The sequence below is a fragment of the Acanthaster planci genome, linkage group LG21, assembly GCF_054643075.1.
Source record: "Acanthaster planci isolate LZ-2023a linkage group LG21, COTS_SCS, whole genome shotgun sequence".
NCBI classification, from domain to species: Eukaryota; Metazoa; Echinodermata; class Asteroidea; order Valvatida; family Acanthasteridae; genus Acanthaster; species Acanthaster planci.
In genome coordinates this window covers 8,075,497-8,101,703 of record NC_141797.1, presented here as the reverse complement: position 1 = coordinate 8,101,703, position 26,207 = coordinate 8,075,497, and the positions used below count along the sequence as shown (strand labels likewise).

At 42.8% G+C, this 26,207-nt stretch overlaps 3 protein-coding genes across 9 annotated transcripts; 1 reads left to right on the top strand and 2 right to left on the bottom strand.

Annotated features, from left to right (window-relative positions):
• LOC147795743 (uncharacterized) lies at nucleotides 1–1,986 on the bottom strand. Its single transcript, XM_087130966.1, has one exon. It carries the CDS (start codon nucleotides 1,725–1,727, stop codon nucleotides 288–290), a length of 1,440 nt encoding a protein of 479 aa, XP_086987092.1. The 5' UTR covers nucleotides 1,728–1,986; the 3' UTR covers nucleotides 1–287.
• A 3,016-nt stretch (nucleotides 1,987–5,002) lies between these two features.
• Nucleotides 5,003–15,585, top strand: LOC110984013 (proton-coupled folate transporter-like). 5 transcript variants are annotated; one of them, XR_002598819.2, is made up of 7 exons: nucleotides 5,438–6,049; nucleotides 7,575–8,589; nucleotides 8,962–9,096; nucleotides 9,367–9,450; nucleotides 10,177–10,336; nucleotides 11,024–11,245; nucleotides 15,467–15,585. XR_002598819.2 is itself a non-coding variant. In XM_022243793.2 (6 exons), the coding sequence occupies exons 2-6, from the start codon at nucleotides 7,614–7,616 to the stop codon at nucleotides 11,106–11,108; spliced, it is 1,440 nt and encodes a 479-aa protein (XP_022099485.2). In that variant the 5' UTR covers nucleotides 5,003–5,404; nucleotides 7,575–7,613; the 3' UTR covers nucleotides 11,109–12,533. The 5 variants fall into 5 exon arrangements, 4 of the variants coding, with proteins under 4 accessions (XP_022099485.2, XP_022099484.2, XP_022099483.2 ...); XM_022243793.2 differs by lacking the exons at nucleotides 5,438–6,049; nucleotides 15,467–15,585 and adding an exon at nucleotides 5,003–5,404 and having other exon boundaries at nucleotides 11,024–12,533; XM_022243792.2 differs by lacking the exon at nucleotides 15,467–15,585 and having other exon boundaries at nucleotides 5,438–5,849; nucleotides 11,024–12,533.
• Nucleotides 12,001–25,338, bottom strand: LOC110984012 (lysosomal proton-coupled steroid conjugate and bile acid symporter SLC46A3-like). Of its 3 annotated transcripts, XM_022243790.2 has the most exons (9): nucleotides 24,911–25,338; nucleotides 23,138–24,001; nucleotides 22,068–22,192; nucleotides 21,072–21,177; nucleotides 18,865–18,996; nucleotides 17,674–17,757; nucleotides 17,028–17,184; nucleotides 15,570–15,645; nucleotides 12,001–12,657 (listed from the first exon to the last, which is right to left on the bottom strand). In XM_022243790.2, the coding sequence occupies exons 2-9, from the start codon at nucleotides 23,919–23,921 to the stop codon at nucleotides 12,646–12,648; spliced, it is 1,476 nt and encodes a 491-aa protein (XP_022099482.1). In that variant the 5' UTR covers nucleotides 23,922–24,001; nucleotides 24,911–25,338; the 3' UTR covers nucleotides 12,001–12,645. The 3 variants fall into 3 exon arrangements, with proteins under 3 accessions (XP_022099482.1, XP_022099479.1, XP_022099480.1); XM_022243787.2 differs by having other exon boundaries at nucleotides 12,001–15,645; XM_022243788.2 differs by lacking the exon at nucleotides 24,911–25,338 and adding an exon at nucleotides 24,405–24,671 and having other exon boundaries at nucleotides 12,001–15,645.
• Between the last annotated feature and the right edge of the window lie 869 nt (nucleotides 25,339–26,207).

Below are 26,207 nucleotides of genomic sequence, written 5' to 3'. Positions count from 1 at the left end.
TCACACACCGTCCTCCTTGTCGGGGGTTTTCATTAACACGGCACTGCACATTTACAACGATAGGTTTGGCCAATGTCTGTAGGCCAGCTGATCATACAATGTTGAATGGGCCAACAGACCTACACAAAGGGTTTGACGTCAAACATGACTTTTGGCCACGTCTTGGTCTGTTCGCTGCACGGAAAATGAACCTATATTCAAATAATACATGGAAATTTGTTGAACGTTATAAAGTCTGTGCCGTGCAAGGAAGTTAGTCTGCTTTAGTCTGTTTACCTGTTAAATCCTCACACATCAACTGTTGAATTCAACGCAAGAATAGTTTGCAATTTGCCCGGGAGTTCTGCTGCTAGATCTTTGTGAGCTATGATTTCGAACTTTCTCAGATAGCCCCTTTTTTCCACCATTTCTTGAACGGTTGTAAAATAGGAGAAATGTACGACAAAGGCTTTCCCAACCACACAGCTGGGGTTTTTAACTTTCCTGGCGTATATCTTTGACCACCATAGTTCATCGTCAATGTTAATGGGCCCACTTTCCAGCATGGCTTTCACCTGGATCAGGCTGAGGTCAATCAGGAACGCATTGATGCTGAAGCGCTCTCTCTCCCGCAACAAATACCGTCCATCGAAGAGGAACTCATCCAGCGATTTCTCCTTGTAGTGGTGGAGGAATCCTTTCATCGCGACCTCGGCGCAATCAGGTGACTTCCATCCGCAGTCGGCATTCGGGTGAAATTGGAATGTGAGTTTTTTAGGGTTGATGGCCACGTCGTTGTAGATACCCATCTCTTGGTGAATGTAACTGCACTGCCAGTTAGCACCGCCGATATTGGCAAAGTGAATGAAGCACTCGGAGGTGTTCTGCAGAGCTATCAGCTGCCTGAAGGCGTTTGGGTGGACGTACACGATGTCGTCGTCCATCTTGATGTACTTCCTAAAGGGGTGCTTCAGCAGCTCCTCGAAAATTTGATGATAAAAAGAAATGTAACGCTCATTTTTCGAGATTTCCATGTTCAGAAACCGCAACTCGAACACTTTGTCTCCCAAGAGGCTGTTGGCTTCTCTAGTAAGACTGGTCAGCTTGGATAGTGTGTCCTGGTCGTACTGAAGCATAATGTAGTAGACTTTGTCCAGAACGCCTTCGTTCTTCCTCAGATCGCGATAAATATACGCAAAATTGACCCGCAGAAATGGCCAGCGTCCGCTGAAAACACATAAAATATTCTCGTTCAGAGGGACCAGAGATGAAGCGTCGTTATTTTGAGAGACCGATGGCTCCTTCTGAGGGACTGGTAGGATATTCTGGTTCAGAGGAACTGTTGGACTGGTTTGACGAGCGACTGCCAGAACGGTCTTAGAAACGGGACGAGTAGTCTTGTTCGGAGGCACAGGGGAAATGTTCCGATTCGGGGCAATTATTCGTCGGTCTCCTGCCTTGATGACCGGTCGCGCAGCGTGTGGCAACTCTGCTGTGCCGTGCTCGCGGATGCTGGAAGCTGCTTTTGGTAACACGTTGTGCACCATGGTAGTTGGCGCTGGAGAAAATTTCAACGGAACTCCAAGGAGCGTGGCGACAATCAAAACCATACCTACGAACACTGCTCTCCGACTTGTCCCAACCGAGATGCAGCTGGTCTGCCATTCCCGCCCGCTGGTGCACATGGGCACTACTGGTTTCGGATGAACACAGCAGGCCATCCCATCCTGTTTCTTGTAATCGTCCATCGAGACAAGACTGTGAAATACGTACACTTTGAATGTCGATCTGCGACTTCGATTTTGCCCTCCGCTGATCAAATGTTACGCCCATACACCCCCCAAATCTGAGTTTCACTTCAGTGGAAAGCGTTTCAACCTGCAGGTCCTACTTTTCAAAACAAAAGACGCCCTTTCCGCGCTTGGTGTGGGGCCTGAGTTAGCCTAGACCACGTCGTTAACATACTGTCAGGGCTTCGCAGGGTTAGACATCATTTCAAGCGAAAGGCAATGTTTCCCAGCTGCACAAGCAGTTTCCGTAGCCGCTTCTATAGACTTTTATCGCCCACGTCACTGGATTGCGCTAAATGTAAACAATACCACCCACGTGTGGACCGCCTTGGCCGGCCACGGTGATTGCATATATTCCTACGGGCCACGTATGTTTCAGAGGAAAATTAGTAACTGCGCATGTCCCGTTTTTAGGGTCATTTGCATGCGTAATGAGGGCCATGGGAATTCGTGCCAAGCAAGCAGCTGCCTCATTTCCTGAAATTTACGTCTTATATTCACTTTTTGGAAATAAAAATTTCTGCCGAAAATATTTTCAAGGCAAGATAAGGCCTTTTCCGACCGTGTTATGTGAAAATAAAATTGAGAAATAGCACCAGAGTGGTCAAAACTAGTAATTTTTGTGAAAAGCTCTTCTCGTAAGCGGTAGTTTGTTTACGTTTTGTTGCGATTTTTGAAGGCTCGAAACAAACAATTCGCGGTTTTCCTGAAGTTTTCAAAAGTGGGTTGTGGTGGAGAAAAGTGTGAACGTTTTAGATTTGCGCTAGATTTTTTCTCTTCCCGACCGGTCCCGTTTGCATATCGACCCAGCTCAGTACCGGTTCCGTTCATCCCGCATAATCTTACGGCCTTGCGAGCGTAAGAATTCAGTGACTTGGGAACAAAAGACGAACACAAAAGTACAGTTTGTTAACATGAAGTTTATTATTGAAACCGAGGTATATCTGTCATTATAAAATTGCCAGGAAAATGTTGAATTCACAGATTATATCCCCAGTTTTATATGTAGATATAGGCCTACCACACACGCACGGAACCACATAAACATGTACACCGGCTCCGTCGAAAACTTCCATGTGCAAATATGTACACGTACGTGCACGCCGCGGTACGCGTGACAGGCCGCAGTGTAACGTGCACGGTATCCGGCTGGATCAGTTTTGGCATTTAAACGTATAGATCGTGCTGCGCAGAAGAATATTATAAAGTTATATAACTCATGAAAGTCGAACAAAAAATCCAGCTACATTAAACTGATTATATTGTGTAGTTGAGATTCTGGCCTGTCGTATGCAGTGTCTCACTGTTCTGGGAAAACTTCAAAAATTGAGAAATTTAGTGGAAAAAAGACCAAGTGATCGATTGAAAATGGTAATGATTTATCTTAGCAACCACTTTGATGCTAAATTTCATATTTTTGTAGCATTTCTTTTCAATATTCTGTAGTGTTTTATTCGGTTTAAGCCTTCTCGAGCACATACAAAGAGTTTCAATGTGATCATTTGTTAACTTTGTGCAACGAAGTCGTCAAAACGAGAAGGCTCAACAGAGCATTTCCGTATGGTTCACGAGGGTCCGGTCAAGTAACCGCCGTCCACGGTCATACTTGTTAATTTCCACACGTTGAATAGGGGTGAAACATACATGTACATGGGGCAGCTTCAACATATACAAGCACACGTACGAACGCTGCATGCTTGACTAGTTTATCTTGAATAGAACGATTGCCGTCTTCTCTTTACACACACAATAAAACACTAAACCAAATCTCTCATTTTGATTTGGCGATATCCTGTCTGCGTACCAGAGTTTGCAAATACAAATTGTACAGCAACTCTCTTATGTTGTCCTTAATTTTAAACAATACATAGTACCGTTTGCAAGCAAAACCATGTATTCGGTACTCTACTGATCACATCTTTTATTCATATTTTAGAATCACTTCATTGGAGACCACGACGTCCAGGAAAAACCAGAGAAAAAATTTCAAAAATGCTCTGGAAACCTGTGTCCAAAAACTGTCAGCGGTCCCCTCTGTGCTGGTGTTGGACTTCACCTAATAATTCTACCGGTATAGATGGATTTCACATAAGCGCCGCCTGCGCATATCCGCTTCGAAACCGAGGCTCAGCTGTGTTGTACATCGTCGCGCGCGCCCGCGGAGTCGACACAGTACGTGCAGTATCCGGTTCGTAAATGTGGTGCCACTTCAGTTTAAACCACGCCCACTGCACAAGATAAACGACCATCGCAGGTACGTTAGTTCATGGTAAATTGCCGTTATTTTTTCTTTTGATATTATGTGTCGAGTCATCCTGAAAGACTCTTCTACACAAATTTGCAGCCTAAAAAGTCTGAATTTAACATACCTTTATGTATTTTTGTGTCTTGACTCCTTACTTTCAATCGTCTGATCGTATTAAGATTTGAAGCTGACACATACAGCCTCGTTTTCAAACGCGGAAGTGCGCAGATCGACGCTAAAAGCGTCGTATTGGGATATGGGTGTGCTCGCTAGAACTAATCATCTGCACAATTGACCCCCTTTAAAACTCCCATCCTGGCATTCCAGATTACATAACACACCTGCTCATTGACCCACACACTATGTGTTATTCGACTTTACAAGACAATAATTTCCTGCTTTACTGCGAACCGTGGGAAATATAAGCACGACACTATTCACTCATTACCATCACAACATATCGCGGTCCAGTACGATTTGTGACATCACAGGAAAAAGGTCTATACAGCAAGCGTTTACGAGGGTACGCACCATGCTCCTAGTCTGGATACCAGACCCGATTATTCTGTCTACTCTACGAATCAATAGTCCGGGATCACCCAATTATGGTGTTCCATATGTGCCATCCGGTCGCATTTTTCAGCCGGCGTCGCATTTTTCAACCGGCGTTGCATTTTTCGACGGGCGCCGCCTTTCATTGTGAATAAGCCAATAGTCAACCTTGGTCCAGCTGGACCTGATGTTGTTGACTTGGATTCTAAAGATGTGCGTACATATTTTTAATGATTATGGACACGGCTAAATTAGCATGTATGCGTCGATTAACTGTATGTAAATAAATTAACAGGCCTTTAATGAACCCAATTATTCGTGGAAGTTCACCTCGCTGAAAGCATGTTGTGGTTATAGCAACGTATACATTTCTACTCAGGTCGGAGGCTACAGCATGTAGGCTACAGGCTGTGTTATACCAGGCAAGATATGGGACGGAGGGGTACCCCCCTTACCTGTCCAATCCCTGTACACACTGTAGACTATTGTTACCTAACACATCCCCCTAGAAGTAGAAGTCTGTAAAGAATTCCTGAGATTCCGATCAAACAATGACCAAAACAAAGGTGGGGGTTCTCTCCATCAAATATCTTGCTTCAAATGGGCTGTGTGGAGGTCGAAGTTAAAATTTATCATCGAAAAATGCGACGCCCGTCGAAAAATGCGACCAGATGGCACATATAGAACACCATACCCAATGTTCACGCGATCCGACCAAGACTGGAGGAATTCCTCCAGTTTTCCAGAAATAGTCGAAATATTCCGAAGTCGTCCCGTCTACTATATTCGGCATGCTCGGATGGTACCGTTGATGTTATGTTCGGTTATTCCTGGTCGGGTAGGTAGGCTAGCCTGAATGTAAACTCCCGTATCCTAATGGCAGCTGTTGGTCGTACAATATTTGACTTTACACACTGAAATCGAAGGTCGCCTTGGCCGAAACGCCAGGCGAAATGCAAAATATAAGTTTCTTCGACCAATGCAGGTTTTGTGTCTGAAACATGCTCTCAGTAGGGATACACTTGCAGTATTGCCCACTGGATATGGGAAAAGTCTCATTTTTGAGCCGTTGCCACTGATGAAATCGAAAACATCCGGGATCTCAATCTCTGGCCCCCTGCGTCATATCTATTTATATCTGTGGATGATGCCTGACCTAAGATTTTTTATCAAGAGTCGTCAGGGAATCTTGAGGCAGGGAACCAGACTTTTTTCGCCCAGACCTTTTTTCCCACAAAATTCGATGTTGTTGTAACCACACGGTGGAACGTTTTGTCAAAAAGGTTTGTAGATCAAAGATTAATCGTTTATGCACGATTAGGCCTAGGTCTTGCCCACAGACCTCTAGAATCCGACCTATCGGAGAGCTTCTGCGATAGCGCACTCGACTTCCACTTAATTTAATACGTCACCTTTAGGGAATAGCAAAGACGGTAATCATTACAAGGCCGATTCAATAATGCTTTTTACAATGTAAATTCAGGTAGGTGCCCGTTAGTGTCACTTCGAACCAAAATTCTTCTATTAATTATTCATTTTGGCGTAACATTTGTGGCCTTTGGATGCCATGCTAATAAATAGTCATTTGCATGTTCACGACAAACAGAATCTTTGATGACATCATTCAGGAAGACACCTCATGGCTGATCTTTGTTATTATTATAAAACTAATTTCCTCAAGAACTTTATAAAATTCACAAAGCGTAAGCGGACAACTGAGATTAGATGGTAAGGATAACTTGGTATACCAGTGTTGAGATTTAAAATTTGTGTGTAAGAACAAACAAAATAACAAATTTTAAATAAGTACCAGCAAATAAAAAGCAATTGAATGAAAAGTCTTATTGAAAACATCGAATAAAAAATTATAATTATTTTAACATTTAAGTAAACTGACACCACGAAAGGTGCTTACACGGAAAGGGCAAAAACAGGAAATAACCTAAAAATTATTCTAAAATGCGTCAAAAGGATGGAACATTAAAAATTAAGGAACAATTCTTATTGTTACAGTTATTTCAATGCCAAATTTGGTGAACGTTTCTTTAGTCTGATGATTCGATTTTGTTTCAGTGCTTGACATTTGTTCAGTAAACGAAGTTTTTTTCCCTGAACATTTTATAATTGTTATTTATTATTTTTATTAGAACTGTTACATTTATTCTTAGGTTTATAATTTGAACTGAAAACCTGTTATGAGCAGTATCTCTCGAAACATCACAGCTACGGTGTCCTCCTTTGCCGGGCAGAGCATGATATAGGAGTCGGAAATTCTAAAGTTTCCAAAAAATGTAATGTCTTTCCCAAGTTAAAATCATGTCATGTGCCGAATGGTTCTATTATGAAAAGAATTGTTACCAAGCCTTCACTGGCATGTCTGAGTGGTTTATAGGGGACTCGATCTGTCCTGAAATCAGCACCGGTCGGTCAGTGTGATGGGTATTGTAGCGACAGTGCTGATCCCAGATCCCATGTGCTGGTCATGCCTGAAATTCACATAGGACACGTCTGTTTCTGTTCAAAACTCTTTCTGTCTTATTTATTGAACAAACATCATTGAACTGTAATTCAGAACAACGATTAGTAGATTTTTTACATTTATACAACACGTAGACAGTAGCAAAATCCACTCTGAGCAGCAACAAAAGAGGGCGCGTTTTGAAATGAAATTGACAGTCCTTTGGTACTCAAGCACCGCATAGGCACGCAAGTTAATCCGCGTTTGACGCGGAGCACGCTGAGTACACGCAACGATCTTAGTCTAGAATGTGATGTTGTCTTTGCGTGCACGCCAAACGTGTGCAAGAACCCGGTTGGAAAACTTAGTACCATCTGTCTTTCTTTTGCCGGTGAGGGTGCACTTCAGCTCAAGGCGGGTAGCTACCCCTAACAGTCCAAAATCCTCTGGTTTAGTAAAGCATATTTAAGTGGTCAGTGGAATATCCATATGATATAAATTACCGAGAAAGTCATTTCTGTAAAAAAAACATTGTGATCTTTCTTGGCAGATGTTTGTTGACCTGAGACTCCAGTAGTAACCTGTTGTCATGGATACCGCAGCTGAAGTGGAAGTAGTGTCTCCCAGTGACAAGGCAGTGGTCCACAGACCGAGACGGATCACTGTCGAGCCGGTGCTGTTTCTGCTGTTCTTTGTACAAGCGGGCATGATCACGCTGCGCAGCCAGTACACAGAGCACCGGTTGGCTCAGCGCTACAACTACACATTGCCAGGAGACAACGCCACAACTTGCGCCAACACTAGTGCCAAGGACCCCATGCAGGTCAAGATCGAGACAGAAACTGCCACCTGGTCCATGTACATGGAGAGCATGTCTACGCTCCCACCGATGGCAACTGCGCTAGTCCTGGGCACGCTCAGTGACTTCACGGGTCGGCGGCCCATGCTCATTGTTGGCGCGACTGGGCACATGATCGCGGCGACAGTGTGCTTCCTGGTGGCCTATTTCAATTGGCCCCTGGCGGTTCTATTGGGTGGGGAAGCTGTGCTGGGCGTGTGCGGAGACACCGCCCTCCTGACAGCGGTGAGCTTTTCATATGTCGCCGACATCACAGCAGAGCATGCTCAGAGACAGCGGAGCTTTCGGTTTGTCGTCAACGACCTCATGACCCATCTCGGTCTGGGAGTCTCCTTCCTGTCCATCAACGTGGCCCTGCAGAAAACCAACAACTACTGGCTGGTCTACGCCATCCTCCTCGTTCCAGCTCTCTTAGCTCTTCTGTATGTGACCCTGCCATGCATCATCCGCGAGACTGTACAAAGGCGACCGGTCTCTTGCAGCATCTTCAAGGACCTCCTGCTCAGCATCTTCCGGCTCTTCAGAAACAACGTCAATGGCCGGCGTTGGAAGCTCCTCCTGTTGCTGCTCTGTCAGTTCCTCTACGATTCAGTCTACGAGTCGCTGTTCGGCGTGATCACAATCTACGGCCTAGGGGCTCCATTTTGTTGGTCCCACACAGTCGTTGGCATGTTTGGTGTGATCAACTCCATAAGTCCCGCCATTGGTGAGTGTTATAGAACACTTTCACCTCTCTTCCCTTATACCCTGAAGTATACGTCAAATTCCCAAGTCACTGTTGTAGTGGAGTCCGTTGCAAGACCAGTCACAAGTTACGGGGTGAAGATCGGGAGGGAACACTGGGCCTAAGTCACAACTCATTTCAGTAGCCTGTGACTTGACTTGCGACGGAATGACTCGTGATGGACTTGTGTTGAACTTGCAGGGACTTGTGATGGAATTCTGACGACAACAAAGCTTGTCGATTAACTTTCCAGATTGCAAATTCCTATTCAACGTAATTGGCAGGAAAATGTCTGATGGGCAACGTTAATGACCTCTTCCAACGTTGATTTCCTATTGTCTGTGTCTCCATCAGGCTCAGTGTTTGGCATCAAGCTGCTCTCCCCGTATATGTCAGAGTTCAGCCTGGTGATCGTGGGCTTCATGTCTGGCATCGGCCTCTTGCTCTCCACGGCTATCGCTACCACCAATGCCTTCCTGGTCTACGTTGGTAAGGCAGAAAAATCTCAGGTTGTTTCAAGCAACAACCATTTGCTGACTTTTGTCAAGTTTTCCTTTTCTTTGGTAACCCATGCAACAACAATTTGCAGACTTTTGTCAAGTTTTCCTTCATCATATTGATAACCCATGTACAAATACATCCTGGGGACCAGGCAAAGTCCAATTACAGTTTTGGTAACATGTTTACCATATAAGTAGATCACTAGATTGTAATGGCATCTGTTTATTTTTGTCTTTTGATTGCACATTGATCTATTAGCACCTGCCCTGGGTCTTCTACGCGTCCTGTCAACCTCAGTCCTCAAGTCACTCATGTCCAAGACCGTCAGCAAAGAAGAGCAGGGTAAAGACAACAGGGGACATTGATAGTTTTTGTACTTCAGTTGAAAACAGATGACATGGAATTTCTGGTGTCAAGTGAAATTCACCAAAAAAAGCTGAGATACAGAAGAGACACAAAACAGATACAAAATACGTTACTCAAAAGAATTAAACAGGTGTTAAAGGAACAAGAGAACAGAATGATTTTGTCACGGTCTATATGGGCTACCGTTTGAACAAGAGGCATTAAAGTTATGGGACAATACCTGAAGGATTTTCACCTAATTTTAATGCCTCTTGTTCTAACGGGAGCCCACATAGACCATGACAAAAACATTCTGTTCTCTTGTTCCTTTTATTCTTTTGGGTAGTGTACATGTATGTAACATGATACATTTAATTGTACCAAACTTCATCAATTTTAAGCAATTTGGTCCACTGCGGTGGAAAACTTCTTTTTCTGTGCTAGGCTGATTCACTGTAATCAAAGTTGTTTTCTGTCCTCTTTTTTCCATCTCGTGTTAGTTTGCTGTTTTTTTTAAGGTTATGAGTTTGCCCCAGTATGCTCCCTGGAGAAGAATATTTGCAGATGTTCCCCCAAATTATTTGCGCCCTTGCTAACAAATGCAATGTCAGCCATTGAGCTCATCTACAAGTTTCATAGCTTGTGCTTTTAATAATTGAAAGGTCCTTCAATGAGCCCTTGGCTCAAGGTCTCTTCCCTCCCCCCATTTTTTTTAAAATCTAGGTGCCCTGTTTGGCTGTGTGGCTGTCATCGTCAGCATAGCCCGCTCTGTGTCGCCGTTCTTCCTCAACGAGGTGTATTCGGTCATGGTCAGGATCCACCTACCTGCCCTCACGTTCTGCGTGGCCATCGGCGTTCTGGTCATTGCAATTTTGCTTGTGACGTGAGTCCTTCATTGCAACCAAGTCATTTTTTCCTCAAATGGATGCACAAGCCAAATTTTTTCCAAGTCAAGGCACAAGCCATTTTTTTCAAAAGTCAATTCGCATGTCGTTTTATCCCCACAGTCAAGTCAAATCATGTCAAATTTTTCCAAGTCCAGACACGTCAAACTTTTTGACGTCAACACGTTTTTCCCAGGCTATCTGATGTCAAATTGATATGACACTAGTACCCTTTTTTCTGACATCCCTTATTGAATGATGTGATCTGTAATGATTGCAATAGGTCTGGCATGTCTGCCTAATGATTCTTCCATAGTACTGTGGTACTTGGATTGCTATTGTTAAAACAACAGTATAATTTGGTTTTGCATACAAATAGCAACAAACATTTATGTTTTCATTTCAACAAAAGGTGGAAATGTCAAAAATCGGATTTGCTCACGTCAAGTCACAAGCCAGGATCAAATCAAGACATCAGTTAATTATTTCCCCCAAGTCAAGACTCAGTCAAAAAAATGCGATATAACCCTACCAGGAATGCCCTGTGCAGCTTTAAAAATCAATATCTGCACAGGGGGTTGCTTTCCCAAAAGTTTGAGACCGTCAGCCCCCAAACAAAGGCTGTTACGTTTTGCAGCCTGGCATGCTTCACATTCAGGTCATAGTTTTTTTTGTTTTTTTCACAGACTTATCCAAAGTTGGCAGTATTGGCAGCCCAGGGCAGGCTACGCCTCCCTGCAGGGAGAGGACAGGGCAGTCCGTTGCAACTGACACCCCCAAGAACTGGTGGAGCCATCTCTCACCCAAAGTAACTGGAGTACTTTCTCGTCATATGAAGTTGTGATTCCATGTTTACGCACAAATCTACGGAGGCTGGTTGACAGTGGATTGCGTATGACGTGTCACATGTAAGGAACATTTCCAACACTGCACCAATATTATTTAATTTCCTTGTTTTGTGTGGAAATGACGGGTCTTTGGAAAACACTGGTTGAAGTAAAATGTTCAAGAAGTTGCCTTCCAGCACAGCCTGACCTCTCCGAGCGGAACAAAAGAGGGTGTTTTTTGGGTACTCACTGCAGAGGCACTCGTTTATAATGGAATCAATGGCGCATCTGACGCGGAGCACGCTGAGTATGCATAACGAATTTATTCCTTAATGTATGGTCTTTGTGTACACGCAGAACGCGTGCAAGAACCCACCTTGAAAACTTACTACCATCTGTCTTTCTTTTGCCGCTTGGGGGTGCACTTCAACTCGGGGGCGGATAAATAAACCTCTGTACTGGTAATGCCAAGCTCTTTTATGTGTGTGCTTTCCTATGGTGCTCAGGGGACCATAGTTAGCATAGTGTACATCAGTAAATCAGCATATTGAAATCCAAGATCGAATGCTTCACTTGAAGGGGATCAGGGTTCGTCCAATGAAGTAAAAATTGAAATGACAAGGGGAAATTTTTGAAGCGAAATGCGCCGTAGAGTTTTCCCAGTTTTTGATGTTTGTTAATACAATCATTTCCACTGATGTTATCCAGTTACTTTCACATTATCCTGTGGTTTGTTGTGGTTTGTATTTGATTCACAGTCGTCAATAAAAGCTCTAAAATTATTAAAAACAGAAACTATGCACAACAAAGAAATATTATTAACAGAAAAAGCAATGTTCTTTTTGCAATAAAACTTTATTTTTTATACTTCGGAAGTTCTAAACTTGGATTATTTTTGTACAAGTACAGGTTGTGGCACTTCCTTTTTGGAGTTGAAAAAAATTGTGTTCCTGAAAGGCACCTTTGTGATTTATTGTACGATTTTTTTTTTAATTGTCACACACTTTAATCTGTATGCTCAGGTTTCTAATGCAAAGTATGTGGCTCAGTATAATTACAAAGGAAAAAAAACCGAATACATTACAAATTAGGTCTGCCTTCTATGAGTTAACAGAATTACAATGTACCTATTTCTTAGAAATATAACAATATACTATTTTGTTCCAAAATTTGTACTTATAAAATTTCTTCCTATATATTTTTGGAACTTGGATACTAACACATTCTAAGGTCAACATTTCAGTAGATGCCTTTATCAAGAAACCATCTGTTGAGCTGTAAAATTATTGGCCACAGAGAAATCAAAATACTGTACCTGTGAACCTTCTTTCTCATGTGAATAAAATGTTTACGTTTAACAAGCATGGTACCAATGTTGCACTGACGTGGAGAGAGCAAAATTCTTCCCCCCCATAAAAAAATTCCCAAGACGTGTTGCCTGTCTGTCCCTTCCTCCTGTCCCACGAAACAAACGCACGATGCTAAGAAGTTGGCTGTGAAAACAGGACAGAAATAGCAGCAGTTGTTCCTCTTTTTAAAACAATGCGGGAGCAAGTTTCACACGCGGACACTGCTCGACACCCTCTGCACATGACCTATGAGACTGGCCTGAAAAATTGTCTTTAATATTTTCCCAGCTAAATGTGATATTTTAGGATGTCATCACTTTCTGATGGTTGATACTCCACTTTACCAAAAAATCTGTCAATGTCCATATAGGGAACTCCTGCCAAAACTTATCCCAATTACTAATTGTAAGGCTTTTAGCAAAGCTTTTACTTGTGGGTCATTCCTTGAGGTTGGGGCATAATTTGTGACCGGTGTCCTTGTTACATGGGTAACCTTTACCACCTCTCATGACCTGTAGAGTAGGTCATTTACTCTGTAAAAATAACACACACCTCTTTATTCAGCCATGGAAGATGTACAAGTTGGAATCCACCTGCAGGGAAACAGCTGTTCATTTTTATGGAACCCACAACACAATGGACACCGTCACAAATTGTGCCCCAACCTCATGGAATGACCCACTTATTACTGTAACACTCTAAGCCAGGTACCATGTAAAATCTCTTTTTTCCTGATGTGATCAGATCCTCCCAAATGAGTCCCAAGGCTTTCCTCCACTAATTTAGTCTGGTGTTTGCTTTTGGTTTTATGTATCACACAGAATGCCATCCTATAAAAAAGGATGCTATGTGGATGAATATTTCTGACTGATTTTACAAGATTGTACAAGATTCCTTTTAAAGGCCTGTATCCAAAGGTAGCTCTGGCAACTTCCACCAAATTTTGCTACGCTGGGCAAGACGCTGCCTACTGCCTCAATCCTTCAAAATCCTCTGGCAATTCCTCGCATTATGTTCAGACAGTGCAAACGGCATTCTTGAGCAGTGCGGTTGATTCCAAAGAAATGTCACGCTGAATTTATGCACGACAGAGCAAGAACAACACAAGGTCTGACCCACGACCTTCACGCATGGCATCCTTTGCAATCAGCCATGCACTTTTGCCATGCACCCTCAATCCTCCAAAATCCTTCGGGCGGTTTTGGAGGATTGAGGAGGGTTAGGGTTGACTGAATGTGTAACTTGGACTTTTAGGAATATGAGGCCAGTGCAAATGTTGATTTCTTGCCCAGTGTAAACTGGGCTTTGTCACCATGAGAAGTCTACATGGAAATGGGTCGAACTCCATCATTGTGACTGATATAAGTCAGACCAGTTAAAAGTCATAAGCACGAAAGTAGTTGCTTGACCCCATTCAACGAGGCAAAGTGACCAACTTGTTTTTTTTTGGGGGGGGGGGGCTTTTTGGCCTATTTTACATTTCCATTTATTCAAAAAAGTGTGTAAAAAGTCCTAAAATGTAGCCTCATCCCTCCAAAAGGTCATAAAAGGTTTTTAAATGTCAAATTTTGTGGCCACACTAAAAGAAAAATCTTGGTGCCCCCCAAAAATGTTAGATGTTAGTTTGTACATTCCGATTATCATTACATCAATACAAATGCATGCTATGCATATAGCCGTACCTCGATAAATATCTCAATGGCTTAACCCTCAAAGAGCCGGGCTTTATTGGCCTTGTCACAGCCGGGGGGGCCTCAGATCTCGACCATAAGATGATGTACTTCAATGAAATTTAGCAGTGTCATAGAGGTATCCATACTTATCATCTGTGTGAAATTTCATGTAAGTTAATTAAGTCTTTGCATAATTATGACTTATTAATTATTCATGGTAGGATACCACTCTGTCCTTTGTATGGTGTACTGCTGCGTACAAAGTCACGGTAAACTTCACATCACGCAGAGAGAACGCCACGTCCAATTTTCATAAATTTGGGGTCAAAATGAAGCTAAAACATTGGAAAAAATTGTCATAAAGTATTAGCACGCAGAAAATAATCTTAAAGATGCTTTAAGAAAAATTCAACGGGGGGGGGGCGGATTCCTCTCCCTCCCCCGGCTCTTTGAGGGTTAATTGGCCTTAAGAGTTCAAAAAAGCAGCAGGTGTTTTTTTACCCTTGAGTTGCAATTGCAGCACTTAATAGAAATTCAAATCCATCTCATTTTAAAGTGAGTTTTTACATGTAAAAAAAAATGTTAGCACAAGATATTCCCACGCGTAAGCACTATCGTATTCAAACACGACCCAGAGGTCGTGATGCAGAACAAAATGCAACAATGACAATAGGCCATTTGCGAGTTAAATTTGAATAAAATCTGGTATACTGAGTTATCTGATTGCACGGAAACATAATGGTTTCCATTCCCCCAGTCAGAAGACACTGCTGCTATCTTTCGTGAATTGGGGCAAGCTTTTACAAAGCAACCGCCATCTCTGGAATGGACTGGTTCCTTTTTACCCTTCTTATTCATTGTAAACAGTGTATTGGCGTAAGGCATCTCTTATGTGACTAAGCAAAGGTTTGCCCCCAATCACAAGGTATAGCAACAGCGTCTTTAGTGTGGAGAGTTCAAATTGTTATGTTCATGTGAATGTGAAGAACTCAGTGTACCAGAATTTATTCAAATTTAACTCGCAAGAGGCTTACTTGAAGACACCTCGGCCTCTTGTTAATCAGCACAGGCAGGCCATGAATTGCGGTATAGCCGAGTATGAAAAGAATTTCCACATGACATTAGTGACACCATTCTTGGAAACAAACTGTCAGGTGTATGCCTCAGTGTACACGGACATTTAGTATAGTAACTACATGCTGTGGATCGACCGTAGACATAAAGAAAAGCCATTTTGTTTCCAATATCTGAAGCCAGCGCCTCTCTCTCTCTCTATACAGCTCTGAGTTAATGGCGACCAGGGCAGAAGCTCAGGGTGACACAAAACCAAGGGTCTTGACAAACACAGACGAGCAACTACATCAACTCTTTGCTTTCGTCTACCTGTATGGGTGCTGGGTTTTCCTTGAGGTCCTTCAAGTGCATTTTCCGTTTGCGTATCGACATGCCGTGCAGAATCCTACATTGTGATGAGACAAGTACACCTTCACAGACTACATGCACATATACGTGTACCCATCAGAGAGTACCAAGTTTTGCTACCAACAGCAGACTTTTGCCTGCTAAGTGCAACGATCATCAAATGTCAGTAAAAGGTGAAAATTATGCATGTAAATAAGCTAGGTGTGAATTGAGGGACAAAACTGCAGTTTCACTCCAGCTTAAGTGACTTCACTCAGGCAAGATACTTGGACCAATTTACTTGAAACCAGACCCACGGGTTCAAGGTTGAAATGTAGTTTCTCAGTGGACTTCTTTTGCTACAGACCTAAAAAACATGACACCACGCTTTGTTAACATGTGCCCTGTCCCTCTGAGACTCGAGGGATCCTGTCGCACCTCACCATCATCAGAAAAGCGCACATCTAAACAAAGTGTGACATCATTATGTTTGAGGTCTATTTGGAGCCAAAGAAACGACAGACTTGGAATGGAAGTGACCTTGAAAATTTTTTTTAAAATGTGAAAGGTGGTAATGAAACTGGGACAATGATTTTGTGAGCAGTATTGCCTTTGGGAAAACAAAGTATGTGTGCTCTGAGTCTCAGGGCCATTTTGAGGGGAAAACACAGAAGAATTAAACTATGCAGTGACCTATTTAAATAAACTTTAGCATTCTGCACCAATTTGTATCGATTTTCCAAGGTAAAAAATCTCCACTGATTACAGTTCTTTTCTTCAGAGCCGGCAGAAGAATAGATCAGTGTTCTAATAAAACATGAACTTTGCTTTTAAGCCCGACCTGTACCTCTCCAAACATTTGAACATGGGCATATCAAGTTTGTTTGTCGTCTCACCTGTTATCTCGTGATTGATTGAACCATACAATAAGAGGTGCAAAGTTCAATAAATTGACAAGTTTGAATGGAAACAAAGGATCAAATTGCACTGTGGAATGGAAAGGCGTACAAATTAAGGAAGCCGAAGAAAGGAAATTGTCTATTTCAAAAGCATTTTTAAATCTGACATAATGATCGGGAATGGGATATGCAATTTTGTTTTCCAAAGTAAGATTCCTCCTTAAGTAATTTATGCAGAGTAAATTTGTTATTATCTTATAAAGATAAGAAGGCAAAGCAGGAAGCTGGATATTTTGATTTTTACGTCGTTCCATACTCTGACAATCATCACCTGTGCTAGCAGTACGCAGACAAGCTGCATGGGGCTTGTTCAATTCGCCAACATGTGTGGAGACGGGCAATTCAGGTAAAGTGGCTTGCCAAAGGACACAGCCCACGCCAAACAGCTGGATTCGAACCCTGGACAGTCAAATCACTATTTCAACACCCTAAAACCACTTGACAACACCAAATCCCGTTTGTTACAGGTTTGAGTACTCACATTATGAGTGTTGCTGGTATGGTGGTCACTCCTGCTAGCACAAAAAACGTCAGCCCGCGGTAGATCTTCACCGTCGAGGCGTACAAGGCATTCAGCAACAGCGGCGATCCGAAATTGGCTACGCTTTCGATGACACCGATGATTGCAAAAATAACGCCTGAAATACAATTGAAACATCACTTTGGATAATTCCTTACTGCAAGTACTAACGGGCCTGTTCCGGGTACCCTGTGAATTCGAATGGTTGAATGTTGAAAAAATCATCATGCCACTGAAGACAACGCTCTGGCAGTCATAACTCCGGTTCAGAGATCAATGGAGCTACTTTTGTTGTAAATTAAACACAACACTTCGTTTGATAAAAAGGTGGTGGAGATTCTCCTCCAAGGTAAAAAACAATGTGCTACTTCCTATGTGCGGAAAAAGAGCCCTGTTTCACGCACATGGTCCGCTGGGATTGCGCACAATGCCATTTGTCGAGTGTTCTTTCTATTTTTAGGGTACCCAGGTACCCAGTATTGATATAGAACGGGTACCTGGTTCAAAAAATACCCGTAAACGCACAACCAAAGTGCTAAGCACTATATAACTTCATTGTTGACAAAACAAATCTTGAAAAAAAATGATTAAGAGGGAAAGGCTTCACCTTGTTCATCTTCTGACACTTCTTTTGACAGCATGGTACGAATGACTGGCCCAGGTAGGTTTTGAATGCACCCGACAGCGCTGGCTGCAAGACAACCACATCAGACACATTGTTAACCCCTTCGTGCTGGTACAGAGGGATCCCAATACGACGCTTTTAGCGTGGATCTGCGCACTTCCGCATTTGAAAACGAGGCTGTATGTGTCAGCTTCAATTCTTAGCACGATCAGACGATTGAAAGTAAGGAGTCAAGACACAAAATACATAAAGGTATGTTAAATTCAGACTTTTGAGACTGCAAATTTTTGTGGAAGAGTCTTTCAGGATGACTCGACCCGTAAAATCAAAAGAAAATATAAAAGCAATTTACCGCGAACTAACGTACCTGCGATGGTCGTTTATCTTGTGCAGTGGGCGTGATTTAAACTAAAGTGGCCTCAAACTTACGAACCGGACACTGCATGTACTGTGTGGATTCCGCGGGCGCGCGCAATGAAGTTCAACATAGAGAACCTCGGTTTCGATGCAGATATGCGCAGACGGTGCTAATGTGAAATCCCTCTATTCTTTTGACCATGACTGCTGGGCTGTGGTACGCCCAGTATGCAAAGCTCTGTCCAGCAGCAGGCCCACATTGAACCAGCAGCTGCATGGTGAATAGACTTACAAATATGACAATCTAATGGCAGTTTAAAACAGAGAGGTATTTCTTCCCAAGCCTGCAGGGCAAGTTGAAGGATGCATTTTACTAGCCCGCGGCAGTTTTTACTAGGATGTTGTAAGTCGATCTAGTGCTGAGGTCAAGGCCTGGATGAGACAGCCTTTTTTTACCAAGAGTTGGATTTCCGGATCCCTTTCTTGGTACTTTTGTGTACAAGAAAAAAGCTGTCACATATTTTAGAGTTGCATTTATGGCTACAAAGATTGATTGAAATAAATAAAAAGTCAAAATAAATTGAGAATTTCACCAAAAAACAGAGAAAAACTATAAAAAAAAAAGAAAGATACTGGAATGAAAAAAGAACATGAGAGACAAGAAACATTTTTTTTTATTCAGCCTATGTGCCATTTTGCATTACATATGTACATGCACAGGGCACAGTAACACATTGCGGGATCTGCCTTTTGAGGGCAGCAGACCAGATAGCACTGTAAAGTTTTTCTTGCTCTCTTCATCCAAATGTCGCTCACCTAAGAACAGCATAAGAGATGTGGAGGCGAAACCAGTTAGGAGATAGCTGCCTAGAGAGCTGAGACAGGCGAGATAGAGCATCCAGTGCTCCTTGACGAAGCGAGGAAGGGTCATGCCGGCGACGAGAAGCCCTATCCAGAGAAGGTAAACAAACCAAGGGAGAGAAATAAAATCATATCCGAAAAATCTGCCTATATGAGAAACGGTATGTACACGTAGCTGTTGGCCGGAGGCTTCCATAGATATCTGTGTCATCTTTAGCCTCAGCCGCAACTTTTTGATGCGGAGGAACAAAGACTACCGGTAGTTACCTGGCCAAACTGAACGGGGTCAAGTGACTGCCCCCTTCCTGATGGCATTTCACTGGTTGTTGTGTGATGCCTTCACATTGATCCTCGCCATCTGAGAAGTTCTCATCGATGAATAATGCCGGTTAATATGTGGCTGCCCAAAGACAGTCCCGACAATAGGACGTCATTCTACACAGACCCTGTTCAGCTTAAGGTTGTTTGTCAACCGCGAGTTACATTTTCAAGGTAACCTACTCGTACATGTATGTTCGAAATCACTGAAATATATGTATATCTCAATTGACACTTGCTAGATTTTGTTTATTTATATTTATATTTCTTTATTTATTATTTATTTCTATTTTTAAGCCAGGTACAGAATCTCAAGAAGGATATTAGCCGAATTGCTCTACTCTCCAGCTACACTATTTGGACTGCCCGCCACAACATTGCCTGGGAAAACTGTCCTTACTTGAAATTGTAGACTTTTGATGATTCCAGCTCCCCCCTACTTACCTCAATTTGTTTTAAATTCTGGGGGTTTATAACCTTTGTAATAATCTACTTTTATTGTTAAGGGTAAAGATTTTTTTATTCAAACTTAAAGTAATTCTGTTATGTCATCAATAGTTTTCTCCAGTAAAAGTAATTCTTAATCGGTTTCTAATTACTGTTGTTTCATTTCTGTTTACACCCTGCATGCATTTCTGTTTCAAAACCGTGTCCTGTTGTTTCATTTCTGTTTACACCCTGCATGCATTTCTGTTTCAAAACCGTGTCCTGTTGTTTCATTTCTGTTTACACCCTGCATGCATTTCTGTTTCAAAACCGTGTCCTGTTGTTTCATTTCTGTTTACACCCTGCATGCATTTCTGTTTCAAAACCGTGTCCTGTTGTTTCATTTCTGTTTACACCCTGCATGCATTTCTGTTTCAAAACCGTGTCCTGTTGTTTCATTTCTGTTTACACCCTGCATGCATTTCTGTTTCAAAACCGTGTCCTGTTGTTTCATTTCTGTTTACACCCTGCATGCATTTCTGTTTCAAAACCGTGTCCTGTTGTTTCATTTCTGTTTACACCCTGCATGCATTTCTGTTTCAAAACCGTGTCCTGTTGTTTCATTTCTGTTTACACCCTGCATGCATTTCTGTTTCAAAACCGTGTCCTGTTGTTTCATTTCTGTTTACACCCTGCATGCATTTCTGTTTCAAAACCGTGTCCTGTTGTTTCATTTCTGTTTACACCCTGCATGCATTTCTGTTTCAAAACCGTGTCCTGTTGTTTCATTTCTGTTTACACCCTGCATGCATTTCTGTTTCAAAACCGTGTCCTGTTGTTTCATTTCTGTTTACACCCTGCATGCATTTCTGTTTCAAAACCGTGTCCTGTTGTTTCATTTCTGTTTACACCCTGCATGCATTTCTGTTTCAAAACCGTGTCCTGTTGTTTCATTTCTGTTTACACCCTGCATGCATTTCTGTTTCAAAACCGTGTCCTGTTGTTTCATTTCTGTTTACACCCTGCATGCATTTCTGTTTCAAAACCGTGTCCTGTTGTTTCATTTCTGTTTACACCCTGCATGCATTTCTGTTTCAAAACCGTGTCCTGTTGTTTCATTTCTGTTTACACCCTGCATGCATTTCTGTTTCAAAACCGTGTCCTGTTGTTTCATTTCTGTTTACACCCTGCATGCATTTCTGTTTCAAAACCGTGTCCTGGGTTCATCGCATTTAGTGCCAATTAATTACAGGATAATAATGAGTGAAGAAGTCAATGAAGAAATGTTCAGTTTTAGGGGAGGGAGGAAAACTCCGGATAAGTGTTTCGGGGACAACTCAAGGACCCAAGATTGCACTCTTGGCCATGGAACATATACAGCATACACAGAGCCAAAACAGAATTGGAAACCTGCTTACCCAGGCAACTTCCAAACAAGGTGACGGCTGTGAAGATTCCCACTGTGACTGTGGACCAGCAAATGGGGGCGCCCAAGCCCAGCAAGACTGATGTGCCTAGTGCACCCTGGAAAAAAGAGACAAAAAACCGAGAGTGATGAAAAAGAGCAGTCCCATAAGCCCCGCCCACTGCGCACGTGGGCACTTAGCATTAGTTAGCAAGAGCTCTTCTGCAAGGGTTTTCTCCTGGGCCACTGATATTATGGGCGGAGATCAAACAAATGTTGCAAAAATTCTAGTGTTTTCAAAAAGGCCTAAAATACACTCGACATAGTTCAATCTACGTGTACTTCAAGAGACATAAAGAGGGCATGTTCTTTTTGGTACTCACTGCATAGGTGCGCCATCAGGCGGGCAAGGATACGCGCATTTGACACGGAGCGCACCAAGTACGCATAACTAATTTATTCTGGCTTGTACGGTTTTTGCATACATGCAGAAAGCAAGAACTCGCTTGTAACCACCTGTCTTTCTTTCGCCAATTGGGGGTGCATTTCAGCTAGGGGTGGATAGTAGATTTGACACCAAATACACCCTAAAATGAAGTGATCTTGTATTTTGGGTCCCTCTTTACCATTCTAAACGATTTAAAACTGATCCATTTCAAAATGGCTAAGCTATAAGCTAATAGTAAACTTCAACAGAAAAGCCTGAGGTGGTCACTAAAAAACAGTGAGGTGGGCCGCCTCACACTTGAATAGGCAGGGAAAATCCTGTCTTCCCAATGCCGCACTACACGTTCCAGCCCCGCGCATCAGGTGCACGTACACTCGTGTAGCATGTCAAGACTTTTGTGCACGCACGTTGGACATAAATCAGGCTTTGATTGATCAGGAAACAATGGGTCGGGCTCCATGGATTGGTCTAATGCAAGTCTCCAAAAATATCACTGGAAACAAAGAACCATTCTTTCTTTGGCTATCGGACTGAGAGCAAAACTGAAGGCCGGTGACTCACCTGAAACATCAACGTGAAAAAAAAACCCATCACAATTAGCAGAGCCAGTCGGATATGTCTGTTGTCCTCTTTGACACGAAACACCACAACGAGACTTAGGAACATATCCGAAAACTGGCGTACAGCTGGTAAATAACAACAAACACGTATACAGTCAATTGGAGACTTACTTTTTTGTCAGAACTAGATTTTTCAAAATCAGCAAGTACGTAATCTAAATGTTTAAAGGATCCATGAAATGAATTTTCCTACAAGGACATTTTGTATATACACGTCTCTGTACTCTTCTTCAATGTGTGAAGACTGTTTGACATCTTTTGGGGGGTTACGTGAACTGGAAAGTGTTTTTTTAAACATTCAAAATTGACCAAGCATTTCTGGACAAGTGAGGGCGCATTTGCTTTGATGTAAATCCAGGAAGACATGGTTCAGGTTGCATGTTTTCATGTTCAAATTGTGAACCCCAAATTTGCTATCTGGGAACATTTCTGTGGAAAGGATTTTTGCTGGATTATTGCCATATACTTACACAATAAATTGCCAAAGGAAATGAAATCTACTATAGCAGTGTTTAAAAGAAGTGTACAAAGCAGTGCAACATTGAAATTTAGTGCCTCGGACGACATCATAGTTTTGCTCATGAATATGCAAATATACATTTTAGCATAAAAACCAAAAAGTTCCAATATGGTTAACATTGCAAAACAAAACATACAGGTTACTTGAAACCCTAACGTGCAATTTCAAGGATTTTAGTAAAATATTTCCATATCATTGTCCGTTTAATACCATATTATTACCCCTAACCTGTGAGCATAAAACAACTCCAACATACATTGTAATCTAAACACAGGTTCATGAAATTTCCGGGTCATTTTGATAACAATGAATAAATCCAACCGAGTGTCTTGATTAATGACATTACGAGACAAACCACACCTGAATACATGTATCTCACAAAAAGTGAGATTTCCAGTTTCATAAGGTCATACATGTAAGTTGACAAAAACAGAGCAATAAGGCTGACATGTTCCTCATTTTGAAAGAGCTGGTCACAAAACAAGACTCACATGAGGAACTGCTGTCTTTTTCACGCGTTTCCAGTAGCAACGTCGGTACGATGATGTAAAGAAGGGCGACTCCGCATGCGGCGCACATTGCCACAAACGGTGGGACGAAACCAAAATACTTCACCACGTAGCCCATCGCAACCTGTGCGACCGCGATGGCGAAGAACAGCGTGGTGTCGACGACCACGAAACGAAACATGCGCCTCTCCTTGGTGGTGACGTCAGCGAGGTAGGCCAGTGAGACGGCAAGGATGAGGATCAGGCTGCCTGTCAGCCCCTGCACCGCCTCCCCGATGAAGAGGTAGTACGGTGACAGGTGGAAGCCGGTGACCGCCAGGTAGACCGCGGTGTTGACCCAGATCCCAAAGCTGCAGATGAAGAGTGCGGGCTTGCGGCCTGCGTGGTCACTCCAGACACTCAACAGCGGTGCAGACAGGATGTTCAGGCCTGAGCTGCACAGGACCAAGTACATGACCCGCAGGGCGGTCTCGGCCTGGATCTCCTCCTCTAGGAGATACTCCGGGCTCGAGGTGTTCACGTTACAGTTCTGATCCCCGCCTCCGGTTGTGCTGTTGATGCCGTGCTCCCGCAAGACCAGCATCCGCATGTATTCGGCGCGCAGTGTCGCAATGGTGCCGTAGGCGACGAGGCAGGTGAAGATGACCGGCTCGATGGTGATCCAGCGCCGGCTGGCCCGTAGCCGGTTTCCATCCCATTGCCTCTTGTCATTGTCATCAGCAGGTTTGGTCTTAATCAGCAGTTCTGTCTCTGTTGCATCAGTCATTGTGGTGCTGGCATGGACAGCCTGCTACGCAGAACGATACACTAGTTCTGAAGCGACGACCACAAACAACATCAAGTCCACTGCAACAAAATGCATGACATTAAAAATCACTACACAGTGCTCTCCATTACTATCCTATTGGTTGGCCAGTACATGTACATTTATATGTAGTACGGTGCCCACTGTATATGACCCACTTTAGCATATCTTTCAAATTTCCTCATGCAGCGAGACAAACATTTTTTGTTGAAAACTTCAATAATTCAGCTCAATACTAAAAAAAAATGTTCTATCCTGCCTTCATCTTTTTCATATCTCAATGAAGTCATCAGTCATTGCAGAAATGCTCAAAAAGACATGAATCTGGGACTGAGAAAAATGTCCGATTTTGTTAGGAGTTTCTAGACTGCTAAAAGACGTTGTACACAACCAGTCACATTCAGGCCTACCAGGGTAAATACCAAAACAGGGAATTTTTCACACCTGTCTGAACTCAGCTCTGAGTCTCACTGGGTTTGTGCACAGGGTGTCAAGAGATGTCGGTGCAGGCATGAAAATTGAAGGCAGGAAAACACCTCTGTGGTGTTCGGAGAGCTACTTTGCAATTAACTCGAGTCCCCGAGCTATACTCTTGCCATGCACTCACACAAGCCAAAACTGACATGACCAGATGACAGAGCGGAGTGAAAATGAAAGTTCAACTAGGCCTACTGATAATGTCAACGGCATGTGATTATGATCACGTGTGGAGCCAGTAATGAAAAACATGAAACAATAAGCCTTATTCATTGCTCATACAGCATGAGTGACTTTGCACAATGGTCGAAAGGCACTGTGGGAAGAAAAAGGGGGCAAGGTTTGCTCCTTTTTCCTTCCCACAATGCCTTTCTATCATTGTGCAAAATCACTCATGCATTAGCATTAGCGATAACTTGCTGAATAAGGTTTATGACTGGTAGGCCTTGCAAGCAGCTAAATTAAGTACTTACATTCCGCTCAACCGATCACTGTCGATGTCTCTGACGGACGGTGACTCTGGCGGTCCAAACTTTCTTAATACCAGTGATCAGCACCTACATGTACGTCCAGGCCTACACCGTTGATGTAACTGGCGTGGAGCACCTTTCGGCCCTTTGCCATGGGAAAACACACACCTCAGACACTTTGGTCGATCCCGGCTTATTTTTACCGCTATATCAAAAAGTGATTATGTCACCCTCAGCAAACTCTTGGGTAAACAACACGCACCCAAAGATTGCATGCGCAGCGGCGCAAAACAATCTTTGCTACATGATTAGACAAGAACTCGACCAATGAAGGCTGTCCGAATTATTGGCTATGGCTGGAATTGCCACTCTTAATTACATGTATATGTAAGCCACTAGCTTGCGGCTTCCCACAATTTCTACGGCCGGCCCACGAATTAAGTGCGAAAAAGGCTCAACCGGCCAACCACCGCGTAACGGACCATAATAAAAGCGCCCCCAACGACATCAATGAGGAACCAAAATATTAAATGCTGTTTCATCAGTACAGCGGGCAAGTTGTGTTGTTATAAAATTCTCTCAGCTATCACAGTGCCCTTCCCCACTGGGAAGGAACGTAAATACTGGGATATTGGAACAAATGTGTAACTCTATATAATTTTTGACCGAGAACTAGGATTGGTGGAGGTTTATTCTCAAGATTCTTTTACGAACTGTGTGGCTAGACCTCTCGACAGAGCCGACATCGTCAGTAAACACGAACGAAAGCACGCAAGGACAATGTGATGATTTGAAGTTAAATTGTAATAAATAGTTACACCTGTATCCCATTTTACTGATAGATAGAATCGTTACTAAGGCTGCAATTAGATGGGTGTGGGACGCAATTCCCAAGTGCCGATAAAGTCTCATCATATTTCCAGATTTTAGAGCAAGGTGCGAAGAGATTTGTGTAAGGATAAGTCATTGGCTCGTATTATTTTCTGACGGTGAATAGTTAGAACGACAAATTCAAAGTTATCCCTCCGCTCAGTTTTTTACCTAGCCATCATAAAGACGGGTTTATGTCAAACTGAGTACATAAGGTTACATCTGGAAAGCTTTGAGTCTTCGGCGAATACTATGGGGGTGCAGCTAGCGAAGCTGAGAACCATGATGTCGGTTTATTTACACATGTTCCATTTGTTCCCGAATGACCTCGGACCAGTGCGCTGTTGGAATACCGATATTTTACTGCTAGGGGCCAAACCTTTGAATTGAGTGGACAAAAAAATGAATGCCGTCCTATAACCTACTTTGT

Bases quoted from the DNA above. Each gene is read 5' to 3' on its own strand.
- LOC147795743 (XM_087130966.1), bottom strand. From the start codon at position 1,727: ATGGACGATTACAAGAAACAGGATGGGATGGCCTGCTGTGTTCATCCG.
- LOC110984013 (XM_022243793.2), top strand. From the start codon at position 7,614: ATGGATACCGCAGCTGAAGTGGAAGTAGTGTCTCCCAGTGACAAGGCA. The intron at 9,097-9,366 runs GTAAGGCAGAAA...TTGATCTATTAG, and splicing joins TGCCTTCCTGGTCTACGTTG to CACCTGCCCTGGGTCTTCTA. The intron at 9,451-10,176 runs GTAAAGACAACA...TTTAAAATCTAG, and splicing joins CGTCAGCAAAGAAGAGCAGG to GTGCCCTGTTTGGCTGTGTG.
- LOC110984012 (XM_022243787.2), bottom strand. From the start codon at position 23,921: ATGACTGATGCAACAGAGACAGAACTGCTGATTAAGACCAAACCTGCT. The intron at 22,193-23,137 runs GTGAGTCTTGTT...GTTATTTACCAG, and splicing joins AAAAGACAGCAGTTCCTCAT to CTGTACGCCAGTTTTCGGAT. The intron at 15,646-17,027 runs GTGAGTACTCAA...ATCACAATGTAG, and splicing joins ATACCAGCAACACTCATAAT to GATTCTGCACGGCATGTCGA.